Below are 27680 nucleotides of genomic sequence, written 5' to 3'. Positions count from 1 at the left end.
TAAAAAATTGAAAAAGAAAATAAAAGGGACTATGTCATACATGCTGGAGTATTTTTTTAAAGCACAGGCTTAAAAAATTTTTTTTTTTCTGTATACCTTAACTTTTCTAAGGTTACTTGTGTTGACATGTGTCCTACACTTTTCTCCATGCTCACATAACTACGTGTATATATTGTCAAATAAAAAAACAAATCTGGGGCACCTGGCTGGCTCAGTCAGTGGAGCATGGGACTTGATCTCAGGGTTGTGAGTTCGAGCCCCACATTGGGTGTGGAGATTACTTGAAGATAAAATCTTAAAAAAACAAAAACAGAAACGGAGCACCTGGGTGGCTCATTCGGTGAGCATCCGACTTCAGCTCAGGTCATGATCTCACGGTTTGTGGGTTTAAGCCCCAGAGTCAGGCTCTCTGCTGTCAGCACAGAGCCCACTTCAGCTCCTTTCTCCCCATCTCTCTCTCTGTCTCTCCCCTCCACTCGCGTACGCGCGCGCGCGCTCTCTCTCTCACTCTCTCTTTAAAATAAACATTAAAAAAACAAACAAACCACAACCAAATCTGATTTAGATAAGAGACTTTACTTGAAAGAATTATTGGAGTGGGAAGGGGACTCTTGCCCTGGAAGAAAGTGCAATGAAAAGGTGGCTCGATTGAATAGCAGATCTGAGGACTTTTTACCCTGAGGCAACCATATTGGGAACTGGGCAGGGTGGGGGGACGCGAGGGGGGGACCCTTTAATGTGGGTTACAAGCTGGCTCAGTGGGTTAAAGTGGGTTAAAGTTCCTAGGCCTGGAGGAAGAAGAGGAATTTAGCCAGTTGGTAGGTTCTGCGTCTGGCTTTGTCCTAGGGGAACGAGAGAGCATTTTTGGGTCTTGCCTAAGTCGAATGGGAAGTGTGTTTCTTTGCAATATGCCACTTCTGAGAATACAAAAGTGTGGGGGCATTTCTTACTATATTCCAGGAGTACACGGATCAAGTAAAATTAAACCCTGTCAATGTATGAGGTGTAATGGGTTGTTCGCTTTACAAAAATGAGATCACATTAAACGTACTTCTCTATACCTTGCTTTTTTCCACTCAAAATTAGCTACAGAACATCCTCCCAAGTCCTGGGAGGACTCCCAAGTCCTCTTTTCCATATGCTGTTGTACCGTGATGTGCGGTCATCCCTCTATGGATGACCATGTTCTTCAACAATTACAAAATAAGTTCGTTTCAACTTTGGGGTTCCTGTAAGATGCTAAACTTGGGATTCCTAAAGCTACATTTCAGTTTTCAAAATCTATGTTCTTTCTTAGAACTTTCTTACAGAACCGCCAGCTCGTTTGAATTTACCTCTCTCTTGCTCCTTCTTCAGACCCTCCTCCCCCGCTGCCCCGTCGCCCAGGGAGGGAGGTGGTTAGGAAACACCCGTCTATAAAGACACCTTTTCTCTCATCTCCTTATCTTCCCCTTTCTGCTGGAGCCGCGGGCCCCTCCTGCCGGGGGTGGGGGGTGGTGTGTGTGTGTGTGTGTGTAGGGGGAGCTGGGGGGAGGGTGGGGGCGGGTGTCAGAAGCTTCCCGAGCGCAGAAGCTCGGTCCTCCTGGGTCCACAGAGGCCTCGCAAGGCGTGGTCCAAGCGCGGGCGCCCAGAGCGCGCGCCAGCGGGTGGCACCTGCGGGACAGGTCAGCGCGCCCAACCCACCCGAGAGGAAGGAGGCGCGCCGAAGGGACGCGTCGCCCGGATCCCTCTGGGATTTCACCCAGGTTTTCACCCAGAACAGCACGAAAGCGTCCTCAGTTCTTTTAGATTGGATAGGAAGTATTTTTCATAAATTAGGCAGAGGGAGGAGGCCGGGCCGTCAGGGGGTGGAGCCAGCCGCTCCTTTCCAGTTGGCAAAGTTCAGGCGGCTGCGAAGTCACGGCCCCCGAGGTCGGGGCGCGGGGGCACAGCCTTGCACCGCCTCACGTGCCGGTTCGCGACAGGGAACCGTAAGACCCTGACATGCATATTAGGGGCCACCCGTCGCCGTGGCTCCTCTGCCGGGGCGGGGGCAGACAGCGCCCCGCGACCCGCAGCTCCCCCGGGGGCGCCAGGCGCTGACCTGCAAATGTTCGGTCCGGCCGCGCGGGCCTGACAGGGGAGGCGCCCAGCCAGCCCGAAGAGGGAGGCACGCGAGCTCGCTCGCGCGCGCGCGCGGGCACTGGGTCGGATCCCGCCGGCCGCCCAGGCACCGCCCCCGCCGGTTTTCCCCGCCCCGGCACGTCGGGGGGTTCCGGGCGCCCAGACTGCAGGGGACCGCATGGAGGCGGCCTCGCCGGCGGGACCCGCTGCCCCGCAGCCGCGCGCCCCGGGGGCAGCGGGGGGGCTGGGCAGCTTGCTGCGCGGGCTCAAAGGCCAGCTCTTCACCTGGTGAGTGCGGGGCGCGGGGAGGGGGGTTGTGCCGGGGGGCAGGGGCGAGGGTGCCCGCGGGCAGTGTGGGGGGGGTGCTGGGTAGCCTGCTGCACGGGCTCAAAAGCCGGCTTTTTATCTGGTGAGTGCGGGGGTGCCCGGGGGGCGGTGGGGTGTGCCGGGGGCGGGGGCGGGGCAGCGGGGGTGCCGTGCAGCCTGCTGAGCGGGCTCAAAAGCCAGCTTTTCACCTGGTGCGTGGGGGAGGGGGGGCGGGGGCAGCCGGGGCAGGGGTGGGGCTGCCGGGGGTGGCCGGGGCCCCTGCGCGCACGTGGCTGCGCGGCACACGCGGCCGGGGGGGCGGGGGGCGGGGGGGTGGCGGCGGCGCGGAGGCGGCGGCCGCGCGGACTCGGGGGCCCGTCCGGGTCCCGGCGGCTCGGCACGTGCGGCCGGGACGCGGCCGCCCACCTGGCTTTGTGAAGCGCCGCGCGCTCCTCCCTCGGCGCCCTCTTGGAAATCGTGGGCTTGCGTGTGAGACGATTTGGGGGAAGTCGGCCGCGTGGGCGCGGCTGGGTAGCTCCCCGGTGCCCAGCCCCCTCCCCTGCGCGGCGGGCCGGGGCCGGACGCCCCGGGGATGTTGCGAAGGAGGGGTGTCCAGCCTCCGGCGCGGCAGGTGGGCGAGCCCGCGTTCTTTCGGCCGCCCGAGCGCGTCGGACCCGGCCCGCGATCTTCTCCCCTGACCGGGGAGTTCACCCAAGTGAGGAGTCAGGGCTAAGTTTCGCGGTGCCGCCGCGAGGTCGTGCGCAGCCTGCCTCCTTCCTGGGCCTGAGCGGGGTGCACGGCCCTCCCGGCGTGGGGGGGGGGGGGCGAGCCGCCGCCGGGGTCGCCGTGCTCTGCGGGAAGCAGGAATGTGCTTAGGGACCGGCAGCGCCTGGGATGGGGTTGCTGGAGGGAGGCCGTGCCTTCTGGACTCGCACGTTCACTGAGTGTCCGCTGGGTTGGGGTGCTGGGCTCAGCCGTTTCTGTGGACGCTGTCATGTCACCTCGACCACTGTATGAGGTGGCACTCCTCCCACAGCCGCTCTGCTGGTGGACAAAGGAGGCTAAGCCGTTTGCCGGAGGCCATGGGATGGCCAGGAAAGGGTGGTGCCCGCAAGCCCCGGCCAGACTGGGCCGTAACAACTTGTGGCCCCCGGCTCCTCGTGAAACGGGCTTTTGCCTTTATTTATCTACTTGTCTTCAGATGAACAAAGCACATTTCCCGTTGAAGATTGTGAAAACTCGTTTTCAAAACCGGGTGGAGAATGGTGTGTGCATTTTCGTCGTGGAAATGAGTGTAGTTCGCGATAGATGCCTGTGCAAAGTCGGGCCCAAATCGCCTTGGATCGTCCAGCTGTGTGTGTCCTGACGCACGTCCACAGGCTCTCAGCTGGGAGGCAGGGTAGGGCAATGGCTCAGGGCCCGGTTCTTCTGCACTCTGATCCCGTCGGTGCCGCCTGCCGCTTCCCAGCCGGGTGACTTTGGGGAAGTCGCTTAACCTGTCTCTGTCCCGTTTTCCTGTTTGTAAGATGGGATAATAACAGTTCCCCACCTTGTAGGGAGAATGTGGGGATGACGTGGCCGGGCCCACGGCCTGGCTCGTGGTACTGCTCTGTGTCCGTCGGTCGTTGGCCACCATCAGCCCTCCGTTCCTGGGGGCTGGGAAATGGGGTGGCGTACCCCGAGGTGCCAGAGGCCTGGGGGATGGGCAGACAGTACGCCGGATGGATACCCATTGAGCGAGATGTCAAGGCTTAGATGACAAGGCTTCGCGATGATTTCTTTTTTTTTTTTTTTTTTTTTTCTCCGAATGCTCTAATCCTTTAGCAAGGATTAGCAGTCATTTCTTTTTTTCCTCCTAACGTTCTAATATTTTCGAAATCCTGATATGTTGTAGTCAGGAGTATCTAATGCACTGGATCAGAGGAGGAAACATTGCAAACCAGAATCCAAGGTGTCTGGACGGTTGCCAAAGGTAGGAATGAAAACCTTCATGAACAAAAGAGTTCTGCCAACCAAAAAAAAAAAAAAAAAAAAAAAAAAGGTTCCAGTCCAAGATCCTTGGAATAAAGACGGATAAAGGGGAGAGTGCATCCTCCTGTCTCATATTTAGAAGAAATAGAAGAAATCTCATCTTTAGATAGAAAGATGAGATTTTTTTCTATCTCTGAACACACTTTTTTGTGTCTCCTTTATGGATTTTTACTTTCTTCCTTGTGTGAAAGCTGTTTGTGGCCATCTCATATTCCTGATGGACGCAATCCTTAGCAGGAATTAAGTCTTTTCCCTTTTTCTATCTCCCCCAACCCTACCACATCAGTGAGTGAATGGAAGAAGGATGACAGGGTTCTAGAGGCTTCCCTTCCGTTCTGCCACAGTTGCTGCACTCTCCCCTTTATCCGTCTTTATTCCGAGGATATTGGGCTGGAAGCTTTTTTTCCGTTGGCAGAACTCTTGTTCATGAAGGTTTTCATTCCTACCTCTGGCAACCGTCCACACACCTTGGATTCTGGTTTGTAGTTTTTCCTTGTCTGATCCAGCAATCAGAAAAGTGCAGTTTAGGGGCGCCTGGGTGGCCCAGTCGGTTAAGCATCCGACTTCGGCTCAGGTCACAATCTCGCGGTCCATGAGTTCAAGCCCCGCGTCGGGCTCTGTGCTGACAGCTCAGAGCCTGGAGCCTGTTTCCGATTCTGTGTCTCCGTCTCTCTCTCTGCCCCTCCCCCGTTCATGCTCTGTCTCTCTGTCTCAAAAATAAATAAACGTTAAAAAAAAATTAAAAAAAAAGTGCAGTTTACCAGATATCCAGTATTCCTTATACTCAATATTTTAAACTCTCAGTATTAAAACTCACCTCCCAAATTTGAGTTTGGCTTCGCAGATCCCTAACCTTGGCCACGGAACCATGGGGATGGGCAGAGGCTGGTGAGTGGGTGGCTAGCGCAAGGAGAGAGAGTTTGTATGTAGAGGGACACGATTCTTTTCTACTCCTTTTACAAAAAAGGGGAAAGAATAGCCTTTTTGGCAACTGGGTACTGAACACAGGAGAAACATTTGGGACCTGTTATCATTATGAGAGGCATGTATTCTAGGTAACCGCAACTCCTGATACACTTGCCTCACTAATAGATACTTTTTTTCCTTTGGTTAAGAATGTCGGATCACTCATTTGGTAACAGTTTATTGAGGACTTACGATGTGCCAGGCATTCATGATGAGAAGCACTGTGCGTTTCCAAGTGGACTCTGCTTGTAATTTAAGCTTTTGTCATTTATTGCTGTTAACTCAAAGACAAATAGGGTGATGGGATATGGGTTTCCAGGAGTACCTGAGGCTATTTATTTAATTGTATATATTTAGCAACTTACACCTTAACACCTACAGTCTAATTCATGTATGAAAAAAGCATGGTTTTTATAATGACTATCAAGTTTGCATCTGTAGCAAAAACCGTTAAATATTATTTCACTTACTTATCCTTTTCCCATTAAATAGATGATAAGCTTTTTTGGGGGGTTATATTTATTTTCAAAATTTTATTCTGATGAAAAATGAGTTTACATTCATTTTAAATACAATATGCAGACACATATAAAAAGAAGACCAGGGGGCACTTGGGTGCCTCAGATGGTTGAACCTCTGACTCTTGATTTCGGCTCGGGTCATGATCCCGGGGTTGTAGGATCAAGCCCCACGTCTGGTTCCACACTGAACATGGAGCCTGCTTGAGATTCTCTCTCCTCTCTGTCTCTCTCTCCCCCTACACCCCTCCCCCACCTGTGTGCTTGCACGCATGCTGTCTCTCTCAAAAATAGATTTAAAAATTCAAAAAATTAAAAAAAATAAAAAGATCAGAAACATTTACACTCCACTAACTATATCTTTATATTTTGTGTTTATTTCTAGTCTTTTATTTTTGAATTTTGTGAGGATGTCTGATGGATTATACTAAGAGACTTTTTGGTACAGTAATTTATTATTTAAAAGAAATTTTTTTTTTCAACGTTTATTTATTTTTGGGACAGAGAGAGACAGACCATGAACGGGGAAGGGGCAGAGAGAGAGGAAGACACAGAATCGGAAACAGGCTCCAGGCTCTGAGCCATCAGCCCAGAGCCTGACGCGGGGCTCGAACTCACGGACCGCGAGATCATGACCTGGCTGAAGTCGGACGCTTAACCGACTGCGCCACCCAGGCGCCCCATATTATTTTTAAGTATCGTGTTGATGTAGAATTATAGTTTTCTTTTCTTTTTTTTTAAAATATGTTTGAGAGAGAGAATGCGTGGGGGAAAGGGAGAGTGAGAATCCCAAGCAGGCTCCACGCTGACAGCCCAGAGCCCGATGCGGGGCGCTAACTCACAGAACTGTGAGATCATGACCTGAGCTGAAGTGGGACACTGAACCGTCTGAGCCACCCCAGACACCGTTAGAATTCTAGTTTTTAATTCTTACTAATTTTTCTACATCTTTTCATTTATTTATTGTCGAAGTTGGTAAGGTTTTCGAGGGCACAGACTTTATCCCATTGTTTTTGTAGCATAGTGCAGGACATGTGTTCATGTGTTCTTTCCTTTGCCCATCCTAGAGCGTCTGTGATGTTCCAGGTTCTAGACTACTCTGTGGCCCGCAGACTTGAATGGGATTTAGTGTGTGTTTCCAAGAGAAATCGAGTTCTGGTAAGAGGTTATGACCCGTGTGGTAGAGGCGAGCACATAGTACAGATGGCACAAAGGAGGGGGAAATAGAGCTCACCAGGGTGAGGTGGGGCTGGGAAGCTTGGCAGGGAAGGTGATCAGGAATGTGAAGCGGGAATAAGGGTTTTCCAGGTGAACGAGGGGAGGAAGGGCAGTCTAGGCTTGGAGGTCCCAGAGAACGGGCAGGTCGGTCAGTGAACACGAGCACACCTCTGATTGTGCAGCCAAGGGGTTGGCCCTGTGGCTCCTCCTCTCTGTTCACGTTCTTTGTTTCAAAGGTTAAGGCCCAGAATTTTTTTTTTTTTTTAATCTCAGAGAGAGAGAGAGAGATAGTGTGTGTGTGCACGTGCGAGGTGGGGAGGGTCAGAGGAAGAGGGAGAGAGAATCTCAAGCAGGCTCCATGCTCAGCAAGGAGCCCAGCTCGGGGCTCGATCCCACAACCGTGAAATCATGACCTGAGTCGGATGCTGAAATGACAGAGCCACCCAGGTGCCCCAGGCCCCGGAATTTTTGAACGAGTCAGAGTCATTTAGTGGTGTTGAACCGCACCTCTTTCATGTATTCACTCAACAGACATCTACTGAGTGCTCACTGCGTGCACGGCACAGTCTTAAGCTGGCCTGCCGCTCTGCCGGAGGGTGTTCTGTGGTGTTAATTAAGCAGAGGTGTAAGTCAAGGGGCTTTTTGTGGCCTGTGCAAGTGTGGGATTAGGAAACTCTAGATCATACCAGTCTCCAAAATATCTCCTCCCTTTGCACTTCCATCTGTGAGATTATTTAATTGACATCCGCCTCTTCTGACCGCAGGACATGAGGGATCCTGCTTACTTTTTGTCACTGTTGCATACTCTGCCGAGCACAGCACCTATCTTATAATAGATGCACAGTGAACATCAGATGATTGAGTGAATCCCTAACTCCCAGTAGGAATTTCATTATAATCACATCTCTTTAAAACAAACAAACAAACAAACAAACACACACACACACAAATTCCTGGGGCGCCTGGACAGCTCAGTCAGTTGACTGGCTGGCTCTCGATTTCAGCTCAGGTCGTGATCCCAGGGTTGTGGGATCAAGCCCCACTTCGGGCTCTTCGTTGACAGCACAGAGCCTGCTTGGGATACTGTCTCTCTCTGCCCCTCTCCCCCTGCTCACACACGTACTCTCTCTCTCTCTCTCTCAAATAAAATAAAATAAAATAAGATACATTTCCGTTCAGGGCTGTATGTTTATAACGTAGTCATGTTGTCTTCATCTGTTTCGTTGTTTCTCAATCAGCCTTATTGACATGTTAGGTGGAATAATTCTTTGTTGGGGGACCGTCCTGTACGCTGTAGGGTGTAGCAGCATCCTGTGGTCTCTACCCGCTAGAGGCCAGCATAGCCTCCCCCCACCCCACCTCTGAGTTGTGACGATCAATAATCTTCCCAGACATTGTCAAATGTCTCCTGGGGGGACAGAATCCCCCTTGGATGAGAACCTCTGATTTAGCCCTATTGTTTCTAACTAATTGCCCTAGAGTATTCTGTGACTGCGAGGTCCTCCGGTGGTGGCCCCACCCAAGTAGTTTTCCGCTCCTGGCCTCCACAAACTGTGGTGAGTGTGCCCCTACGTGTCCCCTTATGTCCTGGGGAAGAGCTAGAGGCCAGGCTCAAGGTGTGAGTCCCTCCAGGTGACTTTAAGTAGAAGAGAGGGGATGAGCCCCAGGATGGAGAGTCCGTGGGCCTCACGGAATCCTGCTGGTTGCTATTCTCTCGTGCCCTGCAGGCTGTTCTGTGACTTTATCAGCAGCTGCTCTGGGGGAAGAAGGAGGTGGCCTCTTGAGGTTGTGGCCCATTAGCCCTGAGAGTTGGGAGGGGTGGGTGGAGGAATGAGTTTTGGCTGGACAGCCTGAGCCTTTTTATGAACCTCTCAATAGTGCAGGGCGTTGGGCAAGGGACAGGCAGTAATTGTCCGCGTGCAGCGTGGGACAGAGGTCTGGGTGGACTTCGCCAGCTTCTCTCCCAGGCGCCCTGAGCGGCCTCCGCCTGTTCTCCGCCCCGGGCTATAGCCCTCTCCCCTGGCAGACCACTTGCCGACAACGTTTGTGTTCCTCTTGTCTCTGCTCCTTTCTCTGGGTTGCTTTGGGGAAGTATGAGCTGACTGCCAGGGCTTACTCCCCATCTCGACAGCACTTGCAGAACATTCCTGGAGTCCCCCTCTCCCCTTCAGTCCCTGTTGTCACCGTGCCCTGTAGCTTCCGTTTGTGCCGCAGTCCCATCCCCGTGCAGGAGCCAGATGACGTCAGATAAAACCAGAGACTGTCGGGAGCTGCCGGCACAGAAGAACTCACCCCTTATCGAACGTCTTCCTCACCTTCGTCAGTCAGGTCGTAGGCGGTCCTCTACAGGTATTTTTGGTCCTTTTGATGGCAGGCGAGTAACTTGCTCAAGCGCACATGGCTGGTGAGAGGTGGGCCGTGGCAGTTTCATTGGCCTCTGACGACCAGACCTGCTTTACCGGTTCAGAAATCCCCCTGCGTTGTGTTCAGGCTGAAGCTTCGGACCTGCACCGGGTCTCCAAACACGGGGACGCTCTTGCGGTTCCCTGGAGGTTCCTCAGGGTCCATTATGGGGGCAAGTTGGGAAATAGGAACTGTGGGCTTCCGGGCCGGTCTCTGGCACCCGCTGGGTGTGTCGGTCTGCCTGCCTTGTAGTTGAACTTTTAAGCCAGATGCTTGGGGACAGGGTTCTGGAGCTACGGAAGGTCCGAGCGCTACGGGTGACTGGGTGGAGCTCTAGCTGTGGCCGTTTGTCCCATCCCTCCTCATCTTCCCTGCCCGCCGTCCTCCTTTACCTGAACACAACTATTGTATTTTTAGTCATTTTCATTGTGGTAAAATATATGTAACATGAAATTTACCAATTGAATCATGTTCAGTGTACAATTCAGTGACGTCAAGTGCATTCACGATATTGGGCAGCCATCACCGCTGTCCAGTTCCAGAATTTATTCATCATCCCATCCAGAAACTCTGTATGTCTTGAACACTAGCTCCGCGCCCCCCTGTCCCTCAGCCCCCATAAGCACCATTGTCCTTTCTGTCTCTGTGAACTCGACTGTTCTAGATCCCGCATGTAAGTGCAGCCATGCAATATTGGTCCTTTGGTGAGGTCCAGGCTTCTCGAGGCGAACTCCAAGGCTCCCCGTACTGGGCCGCCTCCCAGAACATCACCTCCCTGTGTTCCAGGGACGGCAACAAGCCTCTGCTTCCCCTGCACACACCTTAGTCTGCACCTTTACCTGTAGCTTCCCTGATGGATGCTTTCCCTGTTCGACCTCTTATGGCTGCTTCCACACTGTGGACATTGAGTCAGGTGGTCCTTTTCCCTTGTCTCTCTTCACACACATCTTGGCTTAGGTGCCTTCTGTCCTAACTCCTTGCATTTACCATATCATGACATAATAGGTAATCATCACCAGCCTGGGACAATGCCTTGAAAAAAATTTAAACAAAATTTTTAAGAATTCTTAAAAAATTTTTTTTTAATGTTTATTTTTGAGAGAGACAGACAGACAGAGCATGGGTGGGGGAGGGGCAGAGAGAGGGGGACAGAGGATCCGAAGCAGGCTCCAGGCTCTGCGATGGCAGCAGAGAGCCTGATGCAGGGCTTGAACTCCCAAAGAAACTCGAGATTATGACTTGAGCCAAAGTCCAACACTTAACCAACTGAGCCATCCAGGTGCCCCTGGTTTTTTTTTGTTTTTTGTTTTTTTAATGTTTATTTATTTTGAGAGAGAGTGTGTGAGTAGGGGGGAACAGAGAGGGAGGGAGTGGGAATCCCAAGCAGGTCTGAGATGTCAGCACAGAGTGACACGGGGCTCAAACTCGAACTCACAAACTGTGAGATCATGACCTGAGCCAAGATCAAGAGTCAGATGCTTAACCAACTGAGCTGCCCAGGCGCCCCTAGATGTTAGTTCATCTTTGAAGTACCTCTGCTACTTACTTTGTGCCTGGCTTTGAACTGAAATGGTAGCAGTTGGTTTCTAGGAGCGGTAATAACCTTTTTTCAACAAGATTTGGTAAATCCCATGAAGAAATTAAATTAGGCTATTTTTGAAGAGGAGTTTTCAGAGATGCTTTGAACGGTAGTCACATCTGTGGAAAAAGCAAATTGCCTCCCAGAGTAATTGCTTGTGTATATAAGAGGGGTGTCTGGGTGGCTCAGTCAGTTAAGCATCCAACTTTGGCTCAGGTCATGATCTCGTGGTCTGTGAGTTCGAGCCCCATACCCGGCTTTGCACAGATAGCTCAGAGCCTGGAGCCTGCTTCGGATTCTGTGTCTCCCCCTCTGCCCCTTCCCTGCTCACCCTCTGCCTCTGTCTTTCAAAAATGAATAAATTTTTTTAAATAATAATTTAAAATTATTAAAATGTTTAAAATAATTAAAAATTAAAAAAAATTTTTTTTTAAATAATAATGAAAGCCAGACTTGGTTGAGTAAAGCTTAGTTGGTGCACTTACAGCAACCTCAGTCTTCCAGAATCTCAGGGTGGATTAACTCGTGTAATCCTTACAGTAATTTTCTGTGGTGAGCATTATAATGCTGTCATTGCCAGCCCCCTTTGACACACGTGGGAGAGGATTCACAGAGAGGTCAAGTATTTTCCCCAACAGTCATAGTCACATAGTAGTAAGGACTGCAACTAGCTTGCACCTCCTCCCCCACAAGGCAGTCTGGCCCCAGAGCCCGTGCTCCTAACCACTGAACTACCCTGCCTTTTGTCAGTTGGGGAGCAAAGAAACAAAAAAAAGACCTTGGACAGTTAGCACGGTGCCCCCACCCCCTCAAGCTTTTTGCTATTTATATCCCCAGGGGTGCCAGAGAGTACACAAAGTCACAGGATATATAATATAATACGTCTTCCTGAAGCATCATTTAATTAATTAATTATATATATATATATATATATATTTTTTTTTTTTTTTTTTTTTTCAGGTGGGGGGGCAGAGAGGGAGGGAGGGAGAGAGAGAGAATCTGAAGTAGGCCTTGCTCTATTAGCATAGAGCCTGACATGGGGCTTGAACTCAAAACTGGGAGATCCTGACGTGAGCTGAAACCATGAGTCAGATACTTAACTGAGCCATCCAGGCACCCCACTTAATTTATTTTTTATTTTATTGTATTTTATTGTATATTTCTAAAAGTTTAAAAGTTATTTATTTATTTACTTATTTATTTATTTTGAGAGAGAGACAGAGTGTGGGCAGAGAGAGAGAGATTGGGACAGAGAATCCCAAGTAGGCTCTATGTTGTCAGCACAGAGCCTGATGGTAGGGCTCAAACCCACAACCCTGAGATCATGACCTGAGCTGAAAGCCGGAGGCGGACGCTAAACTGACTGAACCACCCAGGCGCCCCCATTTTATTTTTTTAAGTAGCCTCTATACCCAACGTGGGGCTTAAACTCATGACCCTGAGATCAAGAGTCGCATGCTCCACCCATTGAGCCAGCCAGGCGCCCCTCATTTAGTTTATATTTTAGACTCCAGCTGCATGCAGGCAGAGTAATCATAATCCCTGGCTCATGACACACGTTCACGGTGGGCCCAGGAATGGCCGAACTACTATTTTTGTACAGTAAGTTCTGCAAACCCATCAGCAGCCCTAAAACCAGAATCTGTGATGGTAACTTACCTGGTCACACCTCTCCCACTCTCCTTCCCCAGCCAGAGATAATCTCACCATTCCCTTGCTCTCTCTCGCTCTCTCTCTCTCTTTTACAGTTTTGTACCTCTGTGTGTTTCTAAAAAGTGTGTGTTCATTATCATTTCTTTTTACTTTATTAAAAGGGTATCATGCTATAGCTAACCTGCTGGGATTTATTTCTCCTTCTGCATCACACTTCCAAGATTCACGCATGCTCTCGCCTAATGCTGCAAAAGCCCTCCCTTTGACTCTCTATAATATTTTTTGCTGTGAATATGCCGTACTTTATTAATTCAGTTAATGCACATTTGTGTTTTTTCCAAGTTTTTTCCTGTAGTGAACAGGACTTCCAGGAACATTTTTCTTCAGGTCCCCTATCCATCACAGATAAGCATTTCTTTTATACAGACACATGTGCATATGGAACATCTTGGTGGGGAATAGCTAGATTTGGGGTATGTAACTAACTGTTCAACTTCACAGAATGCCAGACTGTTTTTCCAAAGTGGTGGTACCGGGGTGCCTGGGTGGCTCAGTCCATTAAGCATCCGACTCTCGGTTTTGACTCAGGTCACGATCTCGCGGTTTGTGAGTTCAAGCCCCACATTGGGCTCTGCACTGACAGTGCAGAGCCTGCTTGGGATTCTCTCTCCCCTCTCTCTCTGCCCCCCCCCCCCCCCCCACTCACATGTGCGCGCTCTCTCAAAATAAGTAAACTTAAACAAACAAACAAGGGTAGTGGTATCGCTTATACTCCCTCCCGCCGAGTAGGAGAAATCCTGTGGAACATGCATCCTTTCTAACACCTGGTATTATTAGACTTCTAAAGTTTTGACAGTCAGATGAATGGAAAGACTATCTCTGATTTGCATATTCCTGATCGCTAATGCAGGTGGGTCTCTGCTGGCCTCACGTGTTTCCACTTGGAAGAGATACCCATGTTGTCTTTGGAAGAACCATGTTTTGCACGTTGCTTTTGTACTAACCCGTTGGCCCTGTTCACAGTGCAGTTTACATGGATTTTAAGGATCCCCCTTGAGAGCTGAAGAAGTTGGAGCTTGTATCGGGTTTCCTGCTAATGGTAATTTACCTCTCCTTGCTTAATATTAAGAGGCAATTCTGTTGAAAAGCTTGAGAGTTGGTTGGGTTTCATCAGGAGCAGTAGGAGCTGAGGAAGGAGGCGAGTGAGTTTTTCTGGTGTGAGCCCCGAGGAATGCTGACGGGCTCACAGGAAATCTCCCTGCCGCCCCCGCCTCTCCTTCCCTGCAGGGCAAGTGCCAGGAACTTTCTTAGATCAGGCTTAGGCTGCTGTTTTCTGGTGCCCGGTTGGTGTTGGATGAGTGTATTCGTGAGAAACCCGGCTCACCACGGGAGTGGGTGAAACAGGATTGATTACTGTACGGAACTGGAGGAGGTTAAAGTGCCAAACCACGGAGGGCAGGAACACAGCTGGAGTCGGGAAGCCAGCCACACCGGGATTTTCTGTCTGCGCTTTGACTGGCTGTTGATTTCCTGCTTTGAACTGCAGACTGCTTGATTGTCTTGACCTCGGGATCACATTTGACAGTTTAAACCACACACAGAAATAAGCAAATAAAACCCTTCGCTTTTGAAAACGGTATTTCTGTGTTGGTGATCCACAGGAAGGCTCATTTAGATTTTACAGCAGTTGAAAAAACAGCCCTTCGAAATTTGTGATTTGGCCTCCCTGGGCAGGAAGCAGTAGGAATTTCAAGTTTTATGGGCTGTGACTTCTTGGCTGCTTGTTGAGAACAGGGTTAGTCTGTTTTCTTCCGTGCCTGTGCCAGACTGGGGTGGGTGGGGAGAGGGCGGCGTGTGCTAAACTCTCATCATCCAGACTCTTGAAACACGGCGCACTTTCTACCCCACGCTCATCTCGTCCTTCAGAACCTACCCTACCCCTCCCTGCACCCACCGTGCTGGCCCTTCTCAACTCCTGTTCCTCACCTCTGGAGTGTGTTCCCACTGGTGTCCCTCGTAGAATTCTCAGAGGCGTCTGGGGGTGGGGAGGGTCCTGGAGCGGAGAGGCCAGTCCGCCCCATGTTGACCACAGTTTAACGCCGCCCCCTCCCCGCATCTAGGCTGCAGCAGGACTCACGGTCCTCTTCGGACATGTATCGGAAACTAGGTGATTTATAGACGTGTTTCACACTTTTCTCATTTCAACCAATCACAGATCGGAGAACAGAGGGAGGCTGTTGAATAGAGCGGTATTATGTCGTCTCTCGTTTTCTTTTTAAAAAAAATTTTTTTTTAAGTTTATTTAGTTTTGAGAGAGACAGAGAGAGAGAGTGAGCTGGGGAGGGGCAGAGAGAGAGAGAGAGAGAGAGAGAGACAGAATCCGAAGCAGTCTCCTGGCTCTGAGCTGTCAGCACAGAGCCTGACATGGGGCTTGAACTCCCGAGCCGAGAGACCATGACCTGAGCTGAAGTCGGATGCTCAACCGACTGAGCCACCCAGGCGCCCCTTTTTAAAAGTTTTTCTAATGTTTATTTATTTTTGAGAAAGAGAGTGGGGGAGACAGAGAGGGAGAGAGAGCACGAGTGGGGGAAGGACAGAGAGAGAGAGAGACGGACACAGAGTATTAAGTGGGGGGCAGAGAGAGAGGGAGACACAGAATCCAAAGCAGGCTCCAGGCTCTGAGCTGTCAGCACAGAGCCCGACGTGGGGCTCGAACTCACGGACCGCGAGATCATGACCTGAGCCAAAGTCAGACGCCTAACCGACTGAGCCACCCCGCTGCCCCTGCCCTCTCTCGTTTTCATTAGAACACCCCTTATTCAAATAATCGTTGAACATGTCGTCAAGTGGGTTGTGCTCATCAGTGCCTACTGTCAGAGATGCAGGGTTAATTGGTGTCACTTGATCTCCTTGCATGGTGTCAGACTATTCAATATTACAGGACTTATTTTATTCTCAGGGAGGCCGTGCATAGGATGGGAAAAGTACAGATTACTGAGTTTCTTATCTTGGGCGAGTTTCTCACTGGGACAGCTGTCCACACAGTCCCTATCTCAGGAGAGGTTTTGTGAGATTTAAGTGGAGTAACATACATAAGCACTTACTGTGCCACGTGACACACACTTATTTTTATGAAGCTGCCTCACCTTTGTTAGGATAATGGGAAAGGTGTTTGAGGCCCTAACAGTTGGAAGTTGTACTTCCTGGGGGACAGTGGCACACTGCCCTGATTGCTCTCCAGATTCTACGATTTGCTAGCTGTGTGACATTGGGCACATTGTGCGATCTCTGGGCCTCAGTTTCTTTACAATTGGCACTAATCATAGCATCTACCTCACAGGATTGTTGGCAGGATTGCATGAATTAGGACAGTGAAATGTGAAATTGTTGGGCCCGTGCTTGGTACATGGGTAGGGCACGCTCAATGTGGTAGATACTATTTTCACTGCTTAAAAATTTTTTTTATAATTATTTATTTTTTTTTTAATTATTTTTTTTTTCAACGTTTATTTATTTTTGGGACAGAGAGAGACAGAGCATGAACGGGGGAGGGGCAGAGAGAGAGGGAGACAGAATCGGAAACAGGCTTCAGGCTCTGAGCCATCAGCCCAGAGCCTGACGCGGGGCTCGAACTCACGGACCACGAGATCGTGACCTGGCTGAAGTCGGACGCTTAACCGACTGCACCACCCAGGCGCCCTAATTATTTATTTTTGAGAGAGAGAAAAAAAAAAACGTTAGTGAGGGAGGGGCAGAGAGAGAGGGAGACACAGAATCCGAAGCAGGCTCCGGGCTCTGAGCTGTCGGCATAGAGCCCGATGCAGGGCTCAAACTCACGAGCTGTGAGATTATGACCTGAGCTGAAGTTGGATGCTTAATGGGACTGAGCCACTCTGGCCTCTATTTTCACTGTTGATAGTAACAATGGTAACAATAATAATAGTTACAATAGTAACAAGAACAGTAAGAGAAACATTGTTAGATATTGTATAGATACATATATGGGTGGGGGCACAAAAATATCCCTGACACAGTTTCTGCATTTATAATCTAGTGAAGCAAATGCAACAGACATATAAAACACTCCAGACAGAGTATGGAAAGTGGGGGAAAGACGGCTACAACCCAAATGCCATAAGGTTTGAGAGGTTGGCATTCTGGAACTGAGCACATTTCTTACTTTCTTCCCACAGTTATTTTCTTGGCGTAACAGAATAGAAAGAACATAGGCTTTAGAATCTTTAATTTTTATTTAACGTTTATTTACTTTTGAGAGAGAGAGAGAGACAGAGTGTCATCGGGGGAGGGACAGAGAGAGGGAGACACAGAATCCAAAGCAGGCTCCAGGCTCTGAGCTGTCTGCACAGAGCCTGACACGGGGCTCGAGCTCACAAACTGCGAGATCATGACCTGAGCTGAAGTCAGAGGCCCAGCCAACTGAGCCACCCAGGGGCCCCAAGAATCTTATTTGGATGTTAATCCAGTGCTGTTATTTGTTTATCCTGTGAACCTTGTTAAAAGACCCTGGAATTTTGGCAAAATGACACCTGCATTTTAGGGTTTATGAAAATCCAGTAAGGTAATATACACAAGAGCTTAGTGAGTTTGAGCCCTGAATTGGACTCTTTCTGCTGTCAGCTCAGAACCTGCTTTGGATCCTCTGTCGCCCCACCCCCCCATCCCTGCCCCTCCCCCACTAGCGCTCTCTCTCTCTCCCTCTCTCAAAAATAAACATTAAAGTATATATATATATATATATATATATATATATATATGTTTTTAATACAGTGACTATTACCCACTAGTTTCCCGTCCTTTTATGGCATAGAGGGTATTAATGTTTCCCCTGTGTTCTTGACTATTTAAGAGTCATGTAGGACAATGTTCAAGAAGAGATCACTTAGTTTACAATTTTTACTTTTGCTGGTTTGCATAAAACTAGTTCAGTAGTTTGTGGCTTGGTGACATGGATTTATTTTCTCCCTGGCAAATGATGAAAGTGGTTTAATCCAGGAAGGCTCCTGATCAGCTTTGTCTGCAGTTGTTTAAGAGATTCTTGTTTATTTGCTGTAACTATCTTGTTACTAAGGGAATTCATTGAGATGAATATAAATAGTGAGAACATTATGATTCACGTGTTATTTTAAGGTATCATACCCATTGCTGACCTAGTGTATTACTCTTCTATTGCTGTCAAATCACCACAAAGTTAGTGGTTTAAATTTTTTTAAATGTTTATTTATTTTTGAGAGAGAGAGAGACAGAGCGTGAGCTGGGCAGGGGCAGAGAGAAAGAGGGAGACACAGAATCCGAAGCAGGCTCCAGGCTCTGAGCTGTCAGCACAGGGCCCGACGCGGGGCTCACGTACACAAACCGCGAGATCATGACCCGAGCTGAAGTCCGACGCTTAACCGCCTGAGCCACCCGGGCACCCCTCAAACTTAGTGGTTTTAAACCACATGTTTATTGTCTGACGGTTCTGTAGGACACACCTCTGACGCGGGTCTCGCTGGGCTAAAATCGAGGCATTTGGCAGGGACCTTGTATTCTCTTTTGGCAGTTCTGGAGAGAACGGATTGTTGCCCTTTTCTGCTTCTGGAGGTGGCCTGCACTCTGTGCCTCCTGGTGCCCGCTCCATCGTCAAAGCCGGCAGTGCTGCCTGTGTCTCTGACCGGCTGACTTTGCTTCTGTGGTCATGTCTCCTGACTGCAGCTGGGCAAGGTTCTGCCTTTAAGGACTTCTGTGATCGGATGGGGCCTCGCCGGATACTCCAGGATGAAGTCCCCCCCCCACCCCCCCCGCAACGGTCGTCACAATTGCAAAGGCCCTTTCACCACGTAAAAGGAAAAACCTGTGTTTTCCACACTCACTTCTTCTGACCACAAATGTATGCGGGTTTTCCCTACATCCACCAATTCTCCAGACCGAAACTGGGTGTCTCACCATTCAATTATGACACTAACTACCTGGAGTTAGCACAGACCCCCCAGGTTAAGGGCTCAGTCCCTCAAGACTGCCCTCTCCCGGCTCCCGACCCCCCGTTTTTTATTATTTATTTATTTATTTTTAACTTTTTAATTAACGTTTTATTTTTGAGAGAAAGAGATAGAGTGAGAGAGGGGGAGGGGCAGAGAGAGAGAGGGAGACACAGACTCCGAAGCAGGATCCTGACTCTGAGTTGTCAGCACGGAGCCCCACACGGGGCTCAAATTCACAAACCGCGAGATCATGACCTGAGCCGAAGTCGGACGCTTAACTGACTGAGCCAGCCGGGTGCCCCCATGGACCCCGCTTTTTAGACACCAGTTGTCAGTCCCAGGCTGTCGCCTTGTACGGGGGTTCTCATGACCCCCCCGCCTCAGGTTCAATAATTTGCTGGAGTGGCTCACAGAACGCAGGAAAACAGCTTATTTATTAAACTACCGGTTTATCATGAAAAGATACAACTCACAAACAGCCAGATAGAAGAGATGCGTAGGGCAAGGAATGCGCGAGGGGAAAGGGCGTGGAACTTCACCCTCCCAGCACGTCACTATGTCCACCAACCTGGGAGGTCTCAGTCCTTCGGTTAGGATTTTTATGGAAGACGTCATCGTATAGGCACAGGTGATTAAATCATTGGTCATTCGTGATTAACTCAACCTCAAGCCCCCTCTCTCCCTCCGGTGGGGCTCAAGGTTACACACCTTTAATCATAAATTGGTTCCCTTGGTACCCAGCTCCCCACCCCCTTAAGAGCTTTCCAAAAGTCACCTCATTAACATAAACTGCGGTGTGATTGAAACGGGCTGGTTCTGAAGACAGAAGATGCTTCTTTCTTATCATTGAGGAAAGAGCTTTGGTGGGGAGCCAAGATTAAAGCGTATATTTCTTATTATATCGCAGCATGTAAGGTGACCCGTTCACAGGTTCCAGGAGACTAGGGCGTGGGCACTTTTGAGGAGCCACTGTTCTCCCTACCACATTGGTGTACAATCTAAAAGTGGTTCCAGTGAGAAAGTAGGGCACAGAGGCACATGAGAGGCTCCGTCAGTTCAGCGTCTGACTCTTGATTTCCGCTCAGGTCATGATCTTGCGCGCGGTTCCTGAGATCGAGCCCCATGTCAAGCTCTGTGCTGATGGCCCGGAGCCTGCTTGGGATACTCTGTCTCCATCTCTGTCTGCCCCTCCCCTGCTTTCTCTCTCCCTCTCTCTCTGTCTCTTCCAAAAATAAATAAATAAACATTTAACTACAATAACAACAACAAAAGAAAGTAGAGCTCAAAGACCACCTAGATGCTGGTGAAAATGTAAACAATAATTCATAAAACGTCAAGGAAATCTTTTCTCAACTCCTAACCCACAACTTTTGCACGTGGTCAGTGTTTGAAATAATCAACCAAGAATTGCTAGACCCTTTTTAAGTTGCGTGATCTGTTTGAAAGAGATTAGGTAGCTGCTCATTCCTTTGGATGAGCTCTGTCTAGGAGCTCCAGTTAAGGCGGGTTATTGACAAAGTGAGTCGTTCCCTCTGCTGGTTCAGCATTCCTATTAAAGCCTTTCTCTTGACCCAAACAGCTTGTCTTTATTCATCAGGTCTCAGATGAAATATCACTTCATGAGTAAAGCCTCCCAAGAAATCTCAGATTAGGTTAGGTCCCATCCATCGTACCATTTTTGACAAAATGGGTGGACCTAGAGGGTGTTATGCTAAAGGAAATAAATCAGACTGCTTCTTTGGTGTTTGTCTTCCCTGCTGTATTGTGAATTTGATGAAGGCAGGGCCGGTAATTTCTGTCCTCCCGGAGGCTGGCAGTATCAGGAACCTGCTAGGTGGTAACAGATATTTGCTGAATTGAACTGGATGCCATTAAGAAGGCGGTCATAAAAGTAGGTCACTGTGGGTTGTTGAGGTTGCCTGCCAGGTTGGAGTGTTTCCATCGAGTAGACCAGACTTCTCCCAGAATTCTCTGGTGTCTAGGTAGAAGTCCCGGGGTGGTGTGCCACTGCAAGGGCTGTCCCCTCTCGTCAGGACGGACACAGAGAGAAACTTGACTTGATCATCTTTGACACAGACCAGCTCCCTCAGACCAGGCTGCGGTTTTCCGGGTGTGCTCTGTCCAGCCCATAGGTGTGGTTACCTTCAAATACTTCAAGTGGCTGTTCTCTGTCTCTCTCTCTCTCTCTGCATACTTCTGTGTGTGTGTGTGTGTGTGTGTGTGTGTGTGTGTGTGTGTGTGTGTTTAAGGTTCAGTAACCAATCAGGGCAATGAGAGCTGGCCCCTTCAACTAGCATCTGTTTGATTTTCTGCCAAACTCTAATTTTCCAGAGGATTTGATATTGGTAGCTTTTTCTTATTGGCTGTGGAATGATATCGTGATGATTAAAGTTCACAGGTATTGCAGGGACGCCTGGGTGGCTCTCGGTTGAGCATCTGACTTCAGCTCAGGTCATGATCTCGAGGTTTGTGAATTCAAGCCCCATGTCAGGCTTGCTGCTATCAGTGAGGATCCCGCTTCGGACTCTCTGCCCCCCCCCCCCCCCCCCCCTTGAATCCCTCCCTCTCTTGTGCTTTTTCTCTCTCTCAAAAATAGACATTTAAAAAACAAAGGTCAAGGGGCACCTGGATGGCTCAGCCAGTTGGGCGTCTGACTTTGGCTCAGGTCATGACCTCACACTTTGGGAGTTTGAGCCCTGCATCCAGCTCTGTGCTGATGGCTTGGAGCCTGGAGCCTGCTTTGGATTCTCTGTCTCCCTCTCTCTGCCCCTCCCATACTAGTGCTCTGTCTCTCTCTCTCTCTGTCTCTCAAAAAGAAATAAATGTAAAAAAATAAGTGATCAGAATGTGTTAGGATATATTTGCACGCAAAATTCCAAGTAAAATACAAAATAATTACAATTCTATAGTAACTGACTGAGTTCTGTGATAACCAGTCTGCAGTTATTAAGGAATGTATTATCCATTTTAAATATATATAGGAAAATATAATATTGAAGTCATGTTCAAGGATCAGATAAAAGGCCAGACATTTAAAACAGAGATGGCAGTCACATGATCCTGTATTTTTGCAGCTTCACTCATTTTCATCAAATTGGTTAGAGAGAGGGAAAAAAAGGAATGGGCCCTCTGTTTTGAAGTTATTTTAACAGAATCATGTAGAAGGGGACATAGTCGGCTTAGCGAGTGCACTTTACTTATGCTGGGGGTTTGTATTTTGTACCTGATTCTGCCCCTTTTGGACAACATCTGTTGGGTGACCCATTTCACCTCTCCCAGCCTCCATTTCTTCATCTGTGACCCAACAGCACTTTCCAGTGGATCAACAATTAAATACGATAGGGTACAGAAAAGGTTTGTAAATTGCGAGGCACCGTGGAAGGCATACAGTCAGGTATTCGGATGCTGTCCATTAGCATGAATGTAATAAATAAATAATATTTGATAATGATGGATGCCCCGTTGGCAAATCCAGGGAGCATTAAGTCAGCAGTTTGGAAACCCTGAATTGTCAACAAAGAATCACAGGTCATGAGGAGGTTGGGGGAGAAACAAAAGAGAAAAGGTGAGCTCTGGGTCCAGATTAGCACAAGGATTCAAAATAAGGAGTCAGGAAGCCTTTTTTTTTTTTTCCAAATTAAAAAAAAACCTTTTTTAATGTTTATGTTTGAGAGAGGGAGAGAGACAGAGCACAAGCAGGGAGGGGCGGAGAGAGAGGGAGATACAGAATCTGAAATAGGCTCCAGGTTCCCATCTGTCAGCAAAGAGCTCGACGTGGGGCTTGACCTTACGAACCCGGAGATCATGATCTGAGCTGAAGTCAGATGCTTAACTGACTCAGCCACTCAGGTGTCCCCAAGAAGTGTTCTAATGTTATTCTTTGTGCTTGCTTCTGGTCCCTTCGCTTTCCTGGTTCTTTTAAGAAGGAACACAGGTTTGAAAAGATAGATTTCTCCTTGTTAGAAAATTCGATACATACAAAAGGGGTAAAGAAGAAAAAAACCAAAAAAATGTCCCATAGTCCTACCTAAATTCTCTGTTAATTTTAAGGCTCAACCAAGCAGTTTGACCCATCAGTCATTCTAGTCACTTCTTACCCCTTCCACTAGTATCCCGCCCTTGTTCCCACAGAGTCAGAATAAAATGAAACAGTTCTGGGAATAAGCAGTGTTGGGAGGTCCAGAGGTTGAAGTTCATACTGGGTGACAACATCCTGAATCACAATTACATTTTTTTTTTTAACATTTATTCATTTTTTGAGAGAGTGAGACACAGAGTATGAGCAAGGGTGGGGCAGCCAGAGAGGGAGACATAGACTCTGAAGCACAGAGAGTCAGCACAGAGCCCGACACAGGGCTCGAACTCACAGACCGTGAGATCATGACCTGAGCCGAAGTAGGACGCTTGATCGACTGAGCCACCCAAGCGCCCTGTCCTGAATTATAAAGTGACTGGGTGTAATTGGATGGGTGCCTTGCTGCATTTAGACCCACACTAGGTTTGTTCTTCTCTCAACTTCTGTTGTATTGTTACAGAACACTGGAGAATCAGTTAGCCCCGCCTCCCCTCTAGTCTAAGACGTTCCATAGGACATACTGTGAAGATAAGTAGAGGGAAAATGTTTTGGTAATTTCAGAAGTGTCCTGTTCCATTGTTCTGTATAATAATCATAAATATAAGAAATGTGATGAGTGTTACAATAATTTATGGGGCGATTTTTGGAAGAGCTTGCTTCTTTACTTCATTAAGTACCAGGCTGTGGTTTTGGCACATGCTTCTGGCACTGTAGATCAGAAAGCTGACATCTGAACCTCTGTCCCTTGGTGGAATATTCCAGTTTTCTATGTCTGGAAAATCACTGGGGGGGGGGGGGGGGAGGGGTGGTCACCATGCTCTACATAAAATGATTCTTGCTGTTCAAACTCACATTTATGCCTGAAAATAAATGTATTAAATTTATCATGAGAATTGTTGCTGTCATTTGGATAGCTGCTGCCGGGAGGACTCTCCCAACGGAAAAGTCTACTTAGGAAACGGGAGGTCTGAAGTTGCTTGGTGAATCTCGAACAACGACAAAAGAAATTACTTGTCTGCCAAACCACCGCCCTCCACCTTCGTGACACCCATGCTTCTGTTTACACTCTTGGCATCTGCCTTCCAATTATGAACAACTTGTTAATAATTTTTTTAATGTTCTTTTATTTCTGAGAGAAAGGGAGACAGAGCACGACCAGGGGAGGGGCAGAGAGAGAGAGGGAGACACAGAATCCAAAGCAGGCTCCAGGCTCTGAGCTGCCAGCACAGAGCCCGATGCGGGGCTGAAACCCATGAACTGTGAGATCATGGCCATGAGCCAAAGTCGGATGCTTAACTGACTGAGCCGCTCAGGCACCCCATGAGTGACTTGTTAAAAGATCAGGGCACTCTTGCTCCTCTGCAGGACTGGAGAAATGGATAACTTGCCACGCTTGCTTTTTCTAGAATTTATATCGTCCAGCAGCACCGAGCACTATCACTCCATCCATTTCAGCATGCATTGCAGCTCAGTTTACATTTTCGTTTTTGTTTTTTTTTTAATTTTTTTTTTCAACGTTTATTTATTTTTGGGACAGAGAGAGACAGAGCATGAATGGGGGAGGGGCAGAGAGAGAGGGAGACACAGAATCGGAAACAGGCTCCAGGCTCTGAGCCATCAGCCCAGAGCCTGACGCGGGGCTCGAACTCCCGGACCGCGAGATCGTGACCTGGCTGAAGTCGGACGCTTAACCGACTGCGCCACCCAGGCACCCCACATTTTTGTTTTAAAGTTGAATGCTTTCCGCTGATACTTGGGTTGATGCATTTCCAAGTTACATCGCAGAATGATTGCTTTTTTTTTTTTTTTTTTTTGTAGTCCATTATAGTCCCCACCTCCCCACCCACCCCCTGCTGCAGAGAGCCTGAGAGAGGCTTCAGAAAGGACTCTTCCTCTGGTGGCCTTTTCCACCTCTGTAACAGTTCAGCCAGCCCATAGTGATTCACATACTCGATAAAAATGAAAACATCATCGTTTCTGCCTTTTAGGAGCCTACAACCTACCCGGGGAGCCAAACACATATACTAAATAGAATATAGTATAAGATATTTTTTATCAGGTCAGCAATCTTCAGGGTTTTTCTCCATTATAAACTTATTATTTTTCCCGAATTCTGTATTTTGAAAGATTTTTGAATCTCCTTTACTCTGCACGTTTAAAAGTAATAATGAATTTATTATCTTTCCCTTTTAATCAGACACCAAAGCTTCTGTTAGCAAGAGAGAATGAGTGTTAGCACCCTTGGTTGGAGTAATTATAGCTGTAAGCAAATACATGTGATGTTTTGGTGAGTCTGCACAGCCTTATCATGGATAATGTAGGGTTTCTGTTATGCTTAGAAAAAAACTTCATTATGGGAACATTGAAATAGAAGTAGAGATGATTGCCTGCTATGATGTACCTATTACCTATTTTCTTTTTTTTAATTACTTTTTAAAAATTTTTTAAATGTTTATTTTTGAGAGAGCGAGAGAGTGGGAGCAGAGAGGGGCGGAGAGAGAGAGAGGGAGACACAGAATCTAAAGCAGGCTCCAGGCTCTGAACTGTCAGCAAAGAGCCCGACATGGGGCTCAAACCCATGAACCGCGAGATCATGACCTGAGCCGAAGTCAGATATTTAATCCACTGAGCCACCCCTTTTTAAATTACTTTTTAATTCCAGTATGGTTAACACACAGTGTTGTATCACCTGGTGCTCATCGTGACAAGTGCTCTCCTTAATCCCTATCACCTCCTTCACCCATCCCCTGACTTACCACCCTTCTGGTAACCATCAGTTTGTTCTCTATAGTCGAGAGTCTGTTTTTTGGTTTCTCTCTCTCTCTTTTCCCGTTTGCTCATTTGTTTTGTGTCTTAAATGCCACATATGAGTGAAATCGTATAGTATTTGTTTTTCTGTGTTTTATTTCGCTTGGTATTATACTCTCTAGCTCCATCTGTGTTGTTACATATGGCAAGATTTCATTCTGTTTTATGGCTAATATTATATATATGTGTGTGTGTGTGTGTATATATATGTGTGTGTGTATATATATATATATATATATATGTATAATTTCTTTATCCATTCAGCAATTGATGGACACTTGGGCTGCTTCCATAACCTGGCTATTATGAATAATGCTGCTATAAACATAAGGGTGCATGTATCCCTTTGAATTTGTGTTTTTGTATTTTTTGGGCAAATAACCCAGTAGTGCAATTACTGGATCGTAGGGTAGTTCTACTTTTAACTTTTTGAGGACCATCCATACTGTTTTCCAGAGTGGCTGCACCAGTTTGCATTCCCAGCAACAGTGCAAGAAGGTTCCTTTCTCTCCATAACACTTGTTATTTCTTGTGTTTTTGATTGTAGCCATTCTGACAGGTGTGAGGTGGTATCTCATTGTGGTTTTGATTTGTATTTCCCTGGTGATGAGTGATGTGGAGCATCTTTTCATGTGTCTCTTGGCCATCTGGATGTCTTCTCCGGAGAAATGACTGTTCATGTCTTTTGCCCATTTTTTCTTTAATGTTTTATTTATTTTTGAGGGATAGAGCATGAGCGGGGGAGGGGTAGAGAGAGAAGGAGACACAGAATCTGAAGCAGGCTCCAGGCTCAGAGCTGTCATCACAGAGCTCAACATGGGGCTTGAACCCATGAACTGTGAGATCATGACCTGAGCCAGTCGGACACTCCACTGACTTAGCCACCCAGGCACCCCACTTCTGCCCATTTTTAAATTAGATTATTTGTTTTGTTTGTTTGTTTGGTGTTGAGTGGTATAAGTTCTTTATATGTTTTGGACACTAACCCTTTATCAGATATGTCATTTGCAAATATTTTCTCTCATTAAGTTACCTTTTAGTTTTGTTGATTGTTTCCTGTGCTGTGTAGAAGTCTTTTATTTTGTAGTACCAACAGTTTATTTTTGCTTTTATTTCCTTTGCGTGAAGAGACATATAGGCCTATTTAGAAAAATGTTGCTGAGGCTGGTGTCAGAGAGCTTATTGCCTATGTCCTCCTCTAGGATTTTTATGGTTTCAGGTCTTACATTTAGATCTTTTATCCATTTTGAGTTTATTTTTGCCTGTCACCCAGTTGCGATACTTATCAGCTCATCTGGTTTTCACTTATACCTCTCCACTTCCTCCCTTCTAGGTTATCTGAAAGTAAGTCTCAGGCATCATACAACTTCATGCATAAATATTTCAGTATTACTCTCTAAAAGATAAGGGCTTAAAAAGCATAGTCATATATTGTTCCACCTAAAAGTTAGCAATAACTCCTTAATATCCAATATCTAGTCCATGTTCAAGTTTCCCGAACTATCACATAATTTTTAAAATAGTTTCTTCACATCAAAATGCGTGTAAGTCCATCCATTTCAACAGGTGGCTTTGTTGACATCTCTTTCTTCTGTAGGCTTCGTCTTGCTCTTTTTTTCTTGCACTTTATTTCTGAAGAAACAGTTTGTCATGTAGAGGTGACCACATCCTGGGTTTTGCTGACTGTATCTTTCTGGTGGGTTTACAATATTTCCTTCTCAATATGTTTTTAGGGACTCCTGAGTGGCTTGGTTGGTTGAACATCCCACTTTGGTCCGGGTCATGATCTCACAGTTTGTGAGTTTGAGCCCTGTGTTGGGCTTTCTGCTGTCAGCACAGATCCTGCCTGGGATCTTCTGTTCCCCTGCCTCTCTCTGTCCCTCCCCTACTCACCTGTGTGCGTTTGTATGCTCTCTCTCTTTTTCAAAAATAAATAAATATTAAAAAAATTTAAAGTAAATAAGCAAATGAAAATGTTTTTAAATGCATAAAATAACATATGTAGGATTATAATGGAAACCAGTTACATCTATTTGGGTATT

At 47.6% G+C, this 27680-nt stretch overlaps 1 protein-coding gene across 5 annotated transcripts in view; it reads left to right on the top strand.

The window, feature by feature from the left end:
• The window catches only part of SLC35F2 (solute carrier family 35 member F2), a 102283-nt gene that overhangs the window by 41448 nt on the left and 33155 nt on the right, over positions 1-27680 (top strand). Inside the window, exon 1 of one of the 5 annotated variants that reach the window (XM_047878806.1) lies at positions 1927-2391. The exons of 3 other annotated variants lie outside the window; for them this stretch is intronic. In XM_047878806.1, coding sequence (XP_047734762.1) covers positions 2282-2391 — 110 coding nt within the window. In that variant the 5' untranslated portion in view covers positions 1927-2281. Of the gene's footprint in view, positions 1-1926; positions 2392-27680 lie in introns of those variants that run through there. One more of the 5 variants, XM_047878807.1, reaches the window with a different exon arrangement.

The sequence above is a fragment of the Prionailurus viverrinus genome, chromosome D1 (assembly GCF_022837055.1).
Source record: "Prionailurus viverrinus isolate Anna chromosome D1, UM_Priviv_1.0, whole genome shotgun sequence".
In the NCBI taxonomy this organism is placed as follows: Eukaryota; Metazoa; Chordata; class Mammalia; order Carnivora; family Felidae; genus Prionailurus; species Prionailurus viverrinus.
This window is presented reverse-complemented; position numbering and strand designations above follow the sequence as displayed.